The sequence below is a fragment of the Dromiciops gliroides genome, chromosome 1 (genome assembly GCF_019393635.1).
Source record: "Dromiciops gliroides isolate mDroGli1 chromosome 1, mDroGli1.pri, whole genome shotgun sequence".
Lineage (NCBI taxonomy): Eukaryota > Metazoa > Chordata > Mammalia > Microbiotheria > Microbiotheriidae > Dromiciops > Dromiciops gliroides.
In genome coordinates this window covers 1092405-1106242 of record NC_057861.1, presented here as the reverse complement: position 1 = coordinate 1106242, position 13838 = coordinate 1092405, and the positions used below count along the sequence as shown (strand labels likewise).

The 13838-nt window shown below is 45.9% G+C and overlaps 1 protein-coding gene and 2 gene segments (V, D, J or C); all 3 read right to left on the bottom strand.

The window, feature by feature from the left end:
• LOC122733853 (immunoglobulin lambda-1 light chain-like) overlaps positions 1-13838 on the bottom strand; it is a 773472-nt gene that overhangs the window by 673007 nt on the left and 86627 nt on the right. The gene's annotated exons all lie outside the window — the stretch shown is intronic.
• Positions 3368-3887, bottom strand: LOC122736518. The segment is given in 2 exon segments: positions 3368-3711; positions 3842-3887. Coding segments are annotated over 2 exon segments (390 nt in total).
• LOC122733922 lies at positions 12746-13334 on the bottom strand. The segment is given in 2 exon segments: positions 12746-13103; positions 13234-13334. Coding segments are annotated over 2 exon segments (396 nt in total).

Sequence of the window (13838 nt, the reverse complement as noted above, 5' to 3'; positions counted from 1 at the left end):
TATCCTATGACATCCTTTAAGACTCATCCCAAGTGCCACTTCTTCCAAGAAACCATTCCAGATTATCCTAGTTTTTACTGCTATCTCCCTCTGCAAATCAAACTATAAGTGAGGATTTGGGGGGAGGGGAGGAAAGTGGCCAGGACTGGGGAGATATCCTTGGCACTGTGTTCTCATTGCCTTCTCCTCCTTTATATTTATTTATCTGTATAAATATTGTTAGGCAGGGCAGCTAGGTGGCGCAGTGGATAAAGCATTGGCCCTGGATTCAGGAGAACCTGAGTTCAAATCCAGCCTCAGACACTTGGCACTTACTAGCTGTATGACACTGGGCAAGTCACTTAACCCTCATTGCCCTGCCAAAAAAAAAAAAATATTGTTAGGCAGAGGTTTCAAATGTCATAGGGAAATATTTAACAAAATAAGTAAAAATATATTATTGACATAGAAACTGTAAATTTGTGGTTGTCTAAGTCAATATGTCACTTTAGAGATCCTTTTGAGTTTGACACCATTGTTGTAAAAAAATCAAACAAACAAACAAAACATGTTGGCACAGAAGAGAAAGGACTAGGTTTGAACTCAGGGACATGTGAGTTTAAATCCTGCCTTTGGTCTACTGTGTGTCCCTTGGCAAATCTCTTCATTTTTAAGAGCCTTAAGGTGCCATGAGTTTCCTATAATGTCATAGGCAGTTCTAACCTGTTGGTTTTTTTTGAAGAGTCATTTTTTTATGCTGAAGTACATTTTTTGTAGAGAGAATGTAAAGTCCTGGAGATCAGGTACAATTTTTCATTTTGTCCTTGTTCTTTCTCTTGCTTAGCATGGTACTTTGTAAATAATAGCTCTTTGTTAAATGTTTGTTGAATTAAATTCACAGAATCAGGAAATTGAGAATTGGAGGGTTTCAAGAAGAGGCTAGATGATCACTTGTTAAATATATTCTAGTGAGATCTTTGGGTATCTATGTTGAACTACATTGTCGATGAGACCCCGTCCAAGTCTAGATTTCCTGATTTTGTGAATTTAATTAAATTCTAGAAGTGTCCCATTCCCTTCATGAACAGTTCTAATCACCCAAAACCTGGAATTGAGTTGAATATTATGACTTGACAACTTTTAATTCAGACAGGAATGTGATTTCATCAGTAATAGGGAAATATCTTCAAACTCATCTGCAAATTAAATTTTTTCTAGAGCCACCTAAAGTCCTGAGGAAAAGAGGAAAAACTCTCTCCCCAGTGTCCACTTCCTGCTTCATGTTCCCCTCCCAGAAATGGGAGGCTCTTCAAACTTATTGGCTAGTATCATTCAAATTCATTGGTTCACTGGACCTGAAGGTGGTCAAAGTTCAAAGTTTTTAAGCTTCTGAGAACAATTACTTTCTTAAGTACCCTTAAGTACCAGCCAGATATGTTTACAATCTAGTTAACTGGAAGTAAGCCAGTAATCCAGTCAGTAGTCAGTCACCTTATCCAATTCAATCAGTTTAAATCAATCTCCAGGTGGGCCCCTGAGTATCTGCTAAATTTCATCTATCACATTCCATTATCTTGACACAACACACACAGAGATCCTTACACATACACACACATATACACACAGATGCATACACAAACATACACATATACACACAGAGATGCATACACATACACACATATACACACACAGAGAGATCCTTACACATGCACACACATATACACACAGATGCATACGCATACACACATATACACACACAGAGATCCTTACACATACACACAAATACACACAGATGCATATACATACACACATATACACACACACAGAGATCCTTACACATACACACATATACACGCAGAGAGATCCTTACACATACACACACAAATACACACACAGATGCATACACATACACACATATACACACACAGAGATCCTTACACATACACACACACAGATGCATACACAAACACACACATATACACACAGAGAGATCCTTACACATGCACACACATATACACACAGATGCATACGCATACACACATATACACACACAGAGATCCTTACACATACACACATATACACACAGATGCATATACATACACACATATACACACACACAGAGATCCTTACACATACACACATATACACGCAGAGAGATCCTTACACATACACACACAAATACACACACAGATGCATACACATACACACATATACACACACAGAGATCCTTACACATACACACACATATGCACACAGATGCATACACAAACACACACAGATACACACACGGATGCATACACATACACACACATACAAACACAGCCGACCTGTGGGCATCATCATCATTGCAGTAAGAAAAAAATACACTAACAAATAGCCTGTGTTTAGAGATGTAGAGTTTGCAAAGTCCTTTGTGAACAGTCTCATTTTGTCCTCCAAACAACACTAAGAAGTAGGTGCTTTTATTGTGCTGGGTTTACTGATTAGGCAAGTGATTTAGGAAGGTTCTATGATTTAGCCAAAGTCACAGAGCTATGAATTACCTGAGGCTGGTTTTGAACTCAGGTCTTCCTGACCTCAAGTTTAACCCTCTATCCCCAACCCCACAAAACGCCCTAAAGGGAAGGACTTTACTACAAATGTACTAGAGTCTTCATTGCCTGAATTTGTTGTGGGATGGGTGGGGACAGAGCCCATTGGTGTGGAGGCTGAATAGACATGGCCAAGTAGAAGGCCATGGTACTATGACCTGGGACAAGCTTGTACTGGACCATCTCCTGCTTCCTAGGGCATGGTTGAAAGCTGGCCTGATGTTGCAGACTTGGGGGAGGGGTTTGGAGTCTGTGGAACTCAGCCTCCCTGAGGACTCATTGCCAAGGCCCCTTGGAGGTGTTTATGGTCACAGCCTCATGAGCAGTGGCAGGTGACCAAAGGGTCATCTTAGACAAACCAGACTGCCCCTTGTGAGAGCCAACAGGGCCCAGCTGGAGCAGTCAGGACAGGGGCCTCCCTGTCATCTCTTCTCAATCACCTCCATCCTGGAGCCTGAAGGCCCAGCTAAAGCCCCTCCTGTGGTCAGGCTCCTTCAGGGCAGCTTGGAACAGGGGGAAAGGACTGGCTGTAGGGTCAGGTGACCTGGGGTCAAGGTCCATTTCTGGCATTTAGTATCAGTGAGACCTCAAGGAAGTCACTGACCTTCCCTTAGTGTAAGAGAAAGAGAGATGAACACAGAAACTGAGAGACAGAAGGACAGACAGAGAGGAGAAGAAGAGAGTGAGAAAACAAGACAGAGAGAGATAAGGACAGAGCTGCAGAGCCTGCAGACCTCTGGGACCCTGAGGGAGGCTGGGGGAAAGCTGGACCTGGGCTGGCAGAGGAGATTTTTGTCTCACTTCCCCACTGAATGTGTCACTGTCTGAGCATAACCACTACCAGGGTAATAATAGGACTGACAGTAGTAATCAGCCTCATCCTCAGGCTGGATGTTGCTGATGGACAAGTATCTGGTGGCCCCAGAGCCTGAGCCAGAGAAGCGATCAGGGATCCCTTCACCCCTGCCTGCACTTCCATAGCTAGTGACATACATGATAAACCGAGGGGCCTTCCCTGTGCTCTGCTGGTGCCAATAAATATTGTTGCCACTTTGCCCACTGCTCAGGGTGCAGGAGAGTTTGGCTCCCAGGGATGCAGAGGCAGAGGGAGGTTGAGACACCACAAGCTTGGAGAAGGAACCTGCAAATACAGACATTCGTTAATGTTCTAGAACAAGAAGAAATGGGGAAAGGGCTTTGAGACCCTCAGCAGAGAACCAGGGGCAGGGATGAGGGAGCAGGACAGGGAGGGGTCTGAGGGCAGCCCTGACCTGAGCAGACAATGAGCAGGAAGAGGCAGACAAGAGGCCAGGCCATGGTGCAGGGGACCCCAAGTGCTCTGCTCCCCAAAGAGCTCCCAGCTGGGCCTGGGCTCCTCCAGGTCCCTCTTATCCTGCCCCTGTAAGCCTGGGATGGGGGTTGGGAGGGTGGGAGGGGCCTGGATGCAAATCTGGGTCTGATCCAGCCTCTTCTCAAATAAAGGCTGGGTCCTAACTATGGGGTCACAGGTCCTGTGGGGAGGGCCTATCACTGGGGGGATATGGGTGGGGTGCTGGTAAACATTGCCCCAAACAGCTGAGATGTCACACATGAGGCATCACGGGGTCAGGGCAGCCACAGGCACAGCCAGCTGGGCTGGTCCCCACCTGACATCCCCAGGCTCCCCCCCCCCCACCCCAATGCCTGGGACCAGCTATACAGTTCCCTCTAGTGGCTGCAGGGCACCACTCCACCCCAACCCTTTTAAGCAAACATGAGGGGCCCCACAGAACCCCTGCTCTCTGAACACCAATTCCCCAAGATATCATCTGTCCACAGGACAAGGCCACAGGATGGCCTCAGGAGAGGACAACCTTCTGTATGTGTGCGAGAGGGACCAGGTCCTGGAAGCTTGTTCTTTTTCACCCTCCAATAGTCATTCATCTAGTAGTTTGATAGAAGCACCATCATTGTTAACCAATGGTGAAGAGTAACCACACAACTGCAACGAAGTCCTGAGGTCTCAAAGAGTCTTTGGAAAGAATCAAGTCAGGGGTCCCTCTGTTTACACTGGTCATATGTTCTCACCTGCCTGTGATACATGAGACCAAAAGCCTCTGCACAGCTCTAGTCATTATCCATTGAAAGTCTCAGGCCATTTTTAAAAATTATTTTGAATGTTAATTAGTTGTCTTTATTTTATTCTCTTTTTTTTTGGTGAGGCAATTAGGGGTTAAGTGACTTGCCCAGGGTCACACAGCCAATAAGTGTTAAGTGTCTCAGGCTGGCTTTGAACTCGGGTCCTCTTGAATCCAGGGCCGGTGCTTTATCCACTGTGCCACCTAACTGCCCCCATCAGGCCATTTTCTTCTGGCTGATCCAACACCTTCAGCATCTCTCCTCTTCTTCTTCCAGAGTTTTCCCAAAGGGTAGGATGCCACCAACACATGCATAGAGGTCATGTCTCCAAGTAACTGTTCCATCAGCCTTTGGAGGTGATAGGAGCCCTGAAGGAGACTGTGTGTAGCACCATTCTAAGGCCTGGGGGTGCAAGAGGAAAATGAAGACAACCCCTGTCTTCAAGGATCTCCCACTGAACTGGAGGGTGTTAGCTACGGGTCAGATGGGCTCTGTCCATGGGTCCTGAGGGTGCAGCAGCATAGCAGATGGTCATGCATCTTCTTTAACATCACTTGTACTGATGGTGGAATCCATGTCACAAAGGTAAAGACTTTGGGGTCTTCCATTATTTTGACTGCAGTCTTGCAGCAGCAGTTGCCAGGCTGCATCTCCAAAAGTTTGAATCTTTGCTTTATGACTATGGACCCTGGGCTTGGAGCATTGCTATTACTAAAGCTGTGGGGTTCAAATTCCTGGATGGTTGTCCTCATGATCTGAGGAGACAGAGTGGTCAAGGTGGTGTTAAAGCTTTGACTTGCTTGGCAGAAGCTACCTCTTGTCTTTCCCCTGGGGTGGGGGTGGGGGGGTCTTAGCAGTTTTAGCCATCTTGGTATGGTGTATTGGTCCACTGTAGTGCTTTTCAGGGGATATTCTATTTTTAATTTATGGAATAAAACAAGCATTTCTGTAACCTAGTATAATAAAAATAAAAGATGCTTTTCCTTTTATATATATATATGATAAAGTTAAAAATGTATAAGAATATATGCCATTGCCAATTTAGAAATCGTCAAAGGATATGAACAGATGATTTTTAGATAAAGAAATCAAAACAACATATAGTTACATGAAACAAATGCTCTAAATCATTATTCATTAGAGAAATGCAAATTAAAACAACTTTGAGATATCATCTCACACCTATCAGATTGGCTAGTATGACAGAAAAGGAAAATGACACATGTTGGAGGGGATTTGAAAAAATTAAGACACTCATACTAATGTTGGTGGAACTGCGAACTGATCCAACCATTTTGGCAGGCAAATCTCTAATAATGCCCAAAGAGTTAGAAAACTGATTATCCCCTTTGGTGCATCAACGTCAATCAAGTCTGTTTGCCAAAGTGTTCCGAAAAAAAGGAAGAGAATCTACCGGTCCCAAAATATTGATTTTGTGGCAGCAAAGAAGAGCAAAGTGAAGGGATGACCATAATTGGGGAATGGATAAACAACTTTGTGATGTATGATTGTAATGGAATACTGCTGTGCTGTGAGGAGGGAACAAGTTGGCTGATTTTATAAAAACATAGAAAGACTTGAATGAAATAATGAAGAGTGAAATGAGTGGAAACAAGAGAATGGTATACAGAAATGACAGTAATATTTTTCAAAGAACAATTGTGAACAGCCAAGTTATTGTATTATAAATAATCAAATGGACTCCATAAGAACTCTGAATGAAAATGTCATCCACCTTAAAGGGAAAGAGTTAATAAATAGAAACATGCATAATATGGTTTTACATATGTATGTATGCATGTGTGTATGTATGTTTGTATGTGTGTACACAGGCATGTATATATGTGTGTGTGTGTGAAAAGATAGCCTTCTCCAGTGAGGGAAGGGGAGGGAGGGAGATGGGTCAGAATTTTAAACGTAATATAAATAAATGATGAAATTTAGATTTTTAAAATTGCATTAGACAAGAATCCATAGCAGCAATATTCAGGTAAGGTGATGAGCTTTGGGGATGCAAGCAGAGTGGGGCAGTCATCTGTACTTTTCACTGCATCCAGCAGAGGACAGACAAGGTCTTTCAAGTTGGGGGGGTGGGGTATTGAGCTCTTAATAATGCTCAAACGTGATACCTAGAGAGGGAGAGAGACAGTAAGAGGCAGAGACTGAGGAGGGGACACAGGACAGGACTTAGGGGATCCAGACCAAGTGGAGTGAGAGCACATCTTGATCCACCTCCAGAAATCAGACCAGAGAGGTGCCTGGGTGGACCTGGAGTCAGGAAGACCTGAGTTCAAATCTCACTTCAGATATTAGCTGTTCGACCCTGGGCATCACTATAGCCCTTCCAGCCTCAGTTTCCTTATCTGTAGCATGTCCCTTCCAAGGCTGTGGTGAGATTCAAAGGAGGCATTATCTATAAAATGCCTGCCAAACCTTAAAGTGATATATAAATGCCTATACTTGTTCTTCTTACTGTGATTCCCTGCTGTAGGCAGCAGTCCACCCCATTCTTCTCTGGGAGCTTTGGGCAGCGTCACCTCTTTTCCTTCTGCTCCTCACATGATTTTCTGGACCTGGGTTCACTCTCTCCAGGAAAAATGGACCTCCAGGGTTAGGTGTCATTTCCTGCCCTTCCCCCCACAAACTCCCAAACATCCTTTGAATTTTCCCCAACTCTGTGATATCTCTGTTATGAGATAAATGGGAAGTCCTTTCTCTGTGTCATAGAACTTTGTATTCTCAGGTGTGGAGATGGTTAAGGAATGGACTGAGTTTGGTCCCTCATCTCCCTCCAATTATCAAACCCGGCTTGTACAAGCATAAGCTGAGCTTTACCTAGGCAGGCCTGAAGGAATGGGAGGGCCTTCCAAGGGGAAGCAGCACTGCCTGTGGCCAGAAGGGCCTGCAGGTTCCATGAGCACCAACAAGGGCAGGGGTGTGGGCACTTATTCACAAAGGTGGGCAAATGTATCCAGGGATGGTCACTGCTGAGGTCATGATTTACAGTCACTCTTCCTCTCTATAGTCTCTGATTCCCCTTTTCTTCCCAAAGAGCTCACCTTGGACAACTGAAATTGTTCTTTCCAAGGGAAAGTGGGAACAGAGTTTTAGAAAAGAAATCATGCAAAGGCCTCCCCCTCATCTCTTCTCCCTCACCCAAATCCAGAGGCATGAAGGCTCAGTCTCCCCCAAGTAGCCTGGGAAAGGGGAAAGTTCTGGTTCCAGGGACAGAAGTCCTGGCTTCAAGGGAAATGTCCATTTCTGGCATTTACTATCAGAGTGACTTTGGGAATCTCATTGAAATGACAAGCAGGATGATTTCAGAAAGGCTAGGAAAGACTTATGTGAACTGATGTAGAGTGAAGTGAGCAGAACCCAGAGAACATTGTGCACAGAGACAGCAATGCTGTTTGATGAAGAACTGTGAACAACTCATCTACTCTCAACAATACAATGATCCAAGACAATACCAAGTGTAAAAATACATTATTAACTAACTGGTGCCTAAATCTGTGGAATCCTGGCTGGCTATCTGACTACTTTTGATTTAGTATGGGCCATTTAAAAATTCCCCCACTGCCCTTCCCAAAGTGATAAGCAAACAGCCTCTTTTTTAAAAATAGTCAAAGCAGGGTTTATTTATATGAAATAAACTTAGAATTAAATACAAAGAGAAATACAACCTGACTGCAGTTTTAAACTTTCTCTCCTGCCATTTGTGCTAAGGCTTGTGCTTATTACTTCCCAACCATGTCTCTTGCCTGTGGGTGTGGCCATCTTGCCATCTCTACCTTCTCCCTAGCTCCCCTCCACTTTCCCTGTCAGCCACTCTCCTCTTAGCCGAAAGCCACAGTGTGTCTTCTCCTACGTCCTTTCACTGTCTGCCCCCAACATCTCTACCTACATCTTTTCTCTGTCTCTGTAGTGTTCCTGTAGCTTCCCCTTGGGTCTTCCTCCACCATCTAACTTCCCCGGTAGCGTCTCTATGTTCTAACTGAAAAGCCCCCTCTATGTCTCCCTGCGTCTCTTTTTATTAACCCCCTCTCTCAGGTGAAACTCGGGCTGGCCACCCCAAGGCCTGGGTAGAACCCCATGCTTCGAGTGCCGGGAGCTGGGGGCTGGGTGAAGCAAGCTCCGGCATCCCTCAGGCCTCCCGTGTGGGGCTTGGGCTCCCAAGGCCTCAGTGTGGGCCAGTTGTGTTGGGAGAGGGGCAGCCTAACTGGGGACAATTTTTGCTGCCTACACAAGGGACTAATCATGAAACATACTATCTACCTCCAGAGAAAAGCTGATATTGATTGAACACAGAGTGAAGTATACTGGGTTTTTTCACTTTCTTTCAATTTTCTCCCTTTTATTCAAGTTTTCTTCTACAAAATTACTACTTTGGTAATGTTTTACATAATTGCATACGTATAACTTATATCTGATTGCTTACTGTCTCAGGGAGGGGGGAAGGTTAGGTGGCGAGGAGGGATAACATTTAGAATTCAAAACTTTAAATTAGAAATGTTTAAAATATATCTGTTAAGAATTTTTTAAATGCCCATTAAACTTTTAAATGGGATCCAGTTATACTTTTCTGTTTTGTTTAGGAGACTTCTAGTTTTACATTTACCAGCACGCCCTGAGATTACACTTATATTTAAGGGGAAACTGGCATGGACCTTTGTTATTTATTCATGTAACACTGGAGTGTATTTGAACCAATCATTATGGATCTTACCTGTAGTTTCCCTTTGATGTCACTTTTCCATTATTCATTTTTATACATGAGGAGGGGAAGCGTTCTGTTTCCAGTTTGATCTAAGGCATGGGTTTGTTGGGTTGAATCTAGGGACCAAATAAATATCAGAAATCTTCCTCATCCCCCTTCTTTATGTTTTCTCTTGCCTGGGATTTTTGCCCTTGCACCTCAGACCTTGCAAACTGCTGATGATGTTGAATTGTTTATTTGTATCTCTGCATTGTTCTGACTTTTTGAGTCACCTTAGATTTTTTATTTCTTCTTTGATTACGGATTCAGACAATCTAGAATTTTACATTTATCTTTGTTTTCTAGACTTCTTTCTGCTTCTTTTATTTTTGCTGCCTTTCATTGAGCAACATATTCAAGTTCTCTACCTGCATGAACCAGCAAGATACTGATGTAATTTTCAGTGTTGTCTAAAATTATTTCTACCACTATATTTTTAAAATTATTGATTGCTATTGAAATATTCATTTCCATTGCATCTGTTTGGCAGTAAGCATTTTTATTAATTAATATCATATACATCAGTAAAGATTTGGCTTCCTAATCCTACTGCTGCTTCATTCCAGTGGGAAATTGCCCCTGTGTCCTGCACCAATTGTGTGCAGGGTTGTAACCACAGCTCCCAGTGTATTCGCACCTGCTGCTTTCTTACTTGCTTCTTACCACAGGACTTAGAGATTGGTAAAAATGGTATAGGTGATATGTTTTGACTCACACCTAAATTGGATTTAAGTGAGGCAGAGTTGCACAGAGTTGTTGGCCTCACTCTCTCTTCCAGAGTAATCCATGTCCAGTGGGAAGTCAAAAGTCAAGATGACTGGCAATGGCCAGAGATGCAGTGCATGACCTTGCCTTCACACTGCCTGCTTCAGCTGCCTCTATGGCCATTAGACAACTTTTTTTTCATCCACCCAATTTTCTGGAAAAGTCTTCATGTGCTTGCTGTAGATGCCCCCTTTATGTTACAGATGGTTTGAGATCCCATGGTTTCCCACAATGTGACTTAACCCATCTGTCAAAATTGTGTATAGGGTGTGACCACTGTGGCTACCACAGCCCCAGTTGAGAGTTGTATCAGCTGGGGACAGGTTTTATTGACAGATTTAAACATAATTTAGATAGTTCCACCTCAGTAAAAGGGGCTGAGCCCTTAGCAGCAAGAGCCTGACAATGAGCAGGAAAGGCAAAAAAGCTGCTGTCACCTTCTCCAAATAACACCCCTCCCCCAAAACGGATAGACAAGCAGGGCTGGGAACAAGGCATCCATGTGTCAATGGAACTTCCCACATCTCCCACCAGGACCAACAAGTGAAGAGGGACAGTGCAGCCAGACTGGAAAGGGAGGCCAGGGAGACTTTGTCTGCAGGAGCAGCCAGGTTGCAGTGGGCAGAAGATGGGGAAGGATGAAATAAGCAGAGAGGACAACTGGGGATGGGCTAAGTTAAAGAGAAGGGCAGGCCTAGAGAGCTGAGGGGAGGCCGGACCAACAGAGGCTGCTCTTCCCACCAGATTCTCCATCCCCCTCCTCAGAGCATTTGCCCTGGCTGTCCTCCATGCCTGGAGTGCTCTGCCTTCCCATGTCTGCCTCCCCAACTTCCTTCAATTTCCAGATAAAATCTCACCCTACAGGAAGAATTTACCAAGTCTCTTATTTCCAGCACCTTCCCTCCATTCATTACCCCCAGTTTAGTCTGTGTACACTGTATTTCTACATAGCTGCTCCTATTTTGTCTCCCCCTTTAGACTGTAAGCTCCTAGAAATCAGAGGTTAGCACAGCTTGAAGACAGGAAGGTTTTGGACAGAAATAGAGTGAGTTCAGTTTTGGACGTGTTGAGTTTAAGATATTTGTGGAACACTGGCTTTAAGATGACCAATAGACTGTTGGATATAGGAGACTGAAAGTTGGGAGAGAGGTTAGTACTGGACAGAGAGATCTGAGAATCTTTTGCACAGATCTGGTGATGATATCATCCAATGGAGCTGAAGAAATCCTTTGTCTCCTCTACCATGTAAACTGGAGAGCTTGTACCAAGCCTGTGAAGGAATGCACTAAAAGGTACAAGAGGGACTCCCCAAATAAGATTTTGTTTCACTCTCTGATTTTCTACACACACACACACACACACACACACACCAAAACCTGGGACTATAACTGGAGCTGGGCATCATTACGATCATTGTAGTAAAAAAAAATGGAATAACAAATGGTGTGTATGCATCAATTCTTTATGAATATTGCCTCATTTTGTCCTCCAAACAACATTAAGAAGTAGATAGAATTATTATGATGGCTTTACTGATCACAGAAGTGACCTGGGAAGGTTATGTTGTTTGGCCAAAGTCCCAGAGCTATGAATTACCTGAGGTTGGTTTTGAATTCAGGTCTTCCTGACCCCAGATCTAACACTCCATCCCCAGCACCACAAGGCTACCTGGAGAAGACAACTGTACCATGAAGGTACTCGGAGCTTCATTGCCTAAATTTGTTGTGGGACAGATGAATACAGAGTCCATTGCTGTGGACTGAGTACACATGGCCAAGTAGAAGGCCATGGCACTATGACCCAGGGCCCAGGGGGTGCTGGAGCCTCTCCTGCTTCCTAGGGCTTGGTTGGGGGTTGCCCTGATGTCTCAGACTTGGGGGAGGGGTTTGGAGTGTGTGGGACTCAGCCTCCCTGAGGCCTCATGGCCAAGGCCTGTTGGAGGGGGGGGGCTCCTTACTCACAGGGGTGCAAACATGGCCAGGCCCTGTCAGCAGCTGAGGTCAGGATCTCTGTCCATGCTTCCTCTCCACTGCCTGTGATGCCCCTTTCCTTCCCCTTGACTGTGTCTGTGGTCATGGCCTCAGTAGCAGGTGTCCAAGGGGTCACCTTAGACAACCCAGACTGCCCCTTGTGAGAGCCAACAGGGCCCAGCTGGAGCAGCCAGGACAGGGGCCTCCCTGTCACCTCTTCTCAGTCAGCCCCATCCTGGAGCCAGAAGGCCCAGCTAAAGCCCCTCCTGCTGGCAGGCTCCTCCAGGACAGCTTGGAATGGGGGGAAAGGACTGGCTGTGGGGTCAGGTGACCTGGGGTCAAGGCCCATGTCTGGCCTTTACTATCAGTGAGACCTTAAGGAAGTCACTGAAACTCCCTGAGTGTAAGAGAGAGATGGACACAGAGACTGAGAGACAGACAGACTGAGAGAGGAAGAGAGACAGAAAATGAGACAGAGAGAGAGAAGGACAGAGCTGCAGAGCCTGCAGACCTCTGGGACCCTGAGGTGGGGTGGGGGGAAGCTGGGCCTGGGCTGGCAGGGGAGGTTTTTGGCTCACTTCCCCACTGAATGTGTCACTGTGTGAGCATAACCACTACCAGGGTAATAATATGACTGACAGTAATAATCGGCCTCATCCTCAGGCTGGATGTTGCTGATGGACAAGTATCTGGTGGCCCCAGAGCCTGAGCCAGAGAAGCGATCAGGGATCCCATCGCCCCTGCCTGCACTTCCACTGCTGCCGATATACATGATATACCGAGGGGCCTTCCCTGGGCTCTGCTGGTGCCAATAAATATAGTTGCTGCTGTCCCCACCGCTCAGGGTGCAGGAGAGTTTGGCTGTGGCTCCCAGGGATGCAGAGGCAGAGAGAGGCTGAGTCACCACAAGCTGGGAGAAGGAACCTGCAAACACAGACACTCATTAATGTCCTAGAACAAGAAGAAATGGGGAAAGGGCTTTGAGACCCTCAGCAGAGAACCAGGGGCAGGGGTGAGGGAGCAGGACAGGGAGGGGTCTGAGGGCAGTCCTGACCTGAGCAGACAGTGAGCAGGAAGAGGCAGACAAGAGACCAGGCCATGGTTCAGGGGACCCCAAGTGCTCTGCTCCCCAAAGAGCTCCCAGCTGGGCCTGGGCTCCTCCAGGTCCCTCTTATCCTGCCCCTGTAAGCCTGGGATGGGGGATGGGGAGGGTGGGAGGGGCCTGGATGCAAATCTGGGTCTGACCCAGCCTCTTCTCAAATAAAGACTGGGTCCTAACCATGGGGTCACAGATCCTGTGGGGAGGGCCTGTCATGCTGGGAAGGGGGTGGGGTGCTGGTAAACATTGCCCCAAACAGCTGAGATGTCACACATGAGGCATCACGGGGTCAGGGCAGCCACAGGCACAGCCAGCTGGGCTGATCCCACCTGACATCCCCAGGCTCCCCAGGCCCCCCTCAATGCCCAGGAACTGACCCACAGTGCCCCCTAGTGGCTGCAGGCCACCCCTCCACCCCAACCCTTTTTAAGCAAACATTGAGACCCCACAGACCCCTGCTCACAGCCCACCAATCCCCCAAGATAGCATCTGTCCACAGGACAAAAGGATGAAGGGCTCAGGAGAGGAAAACTTTCTGCATGTGTGAGGGAGGGATCAGG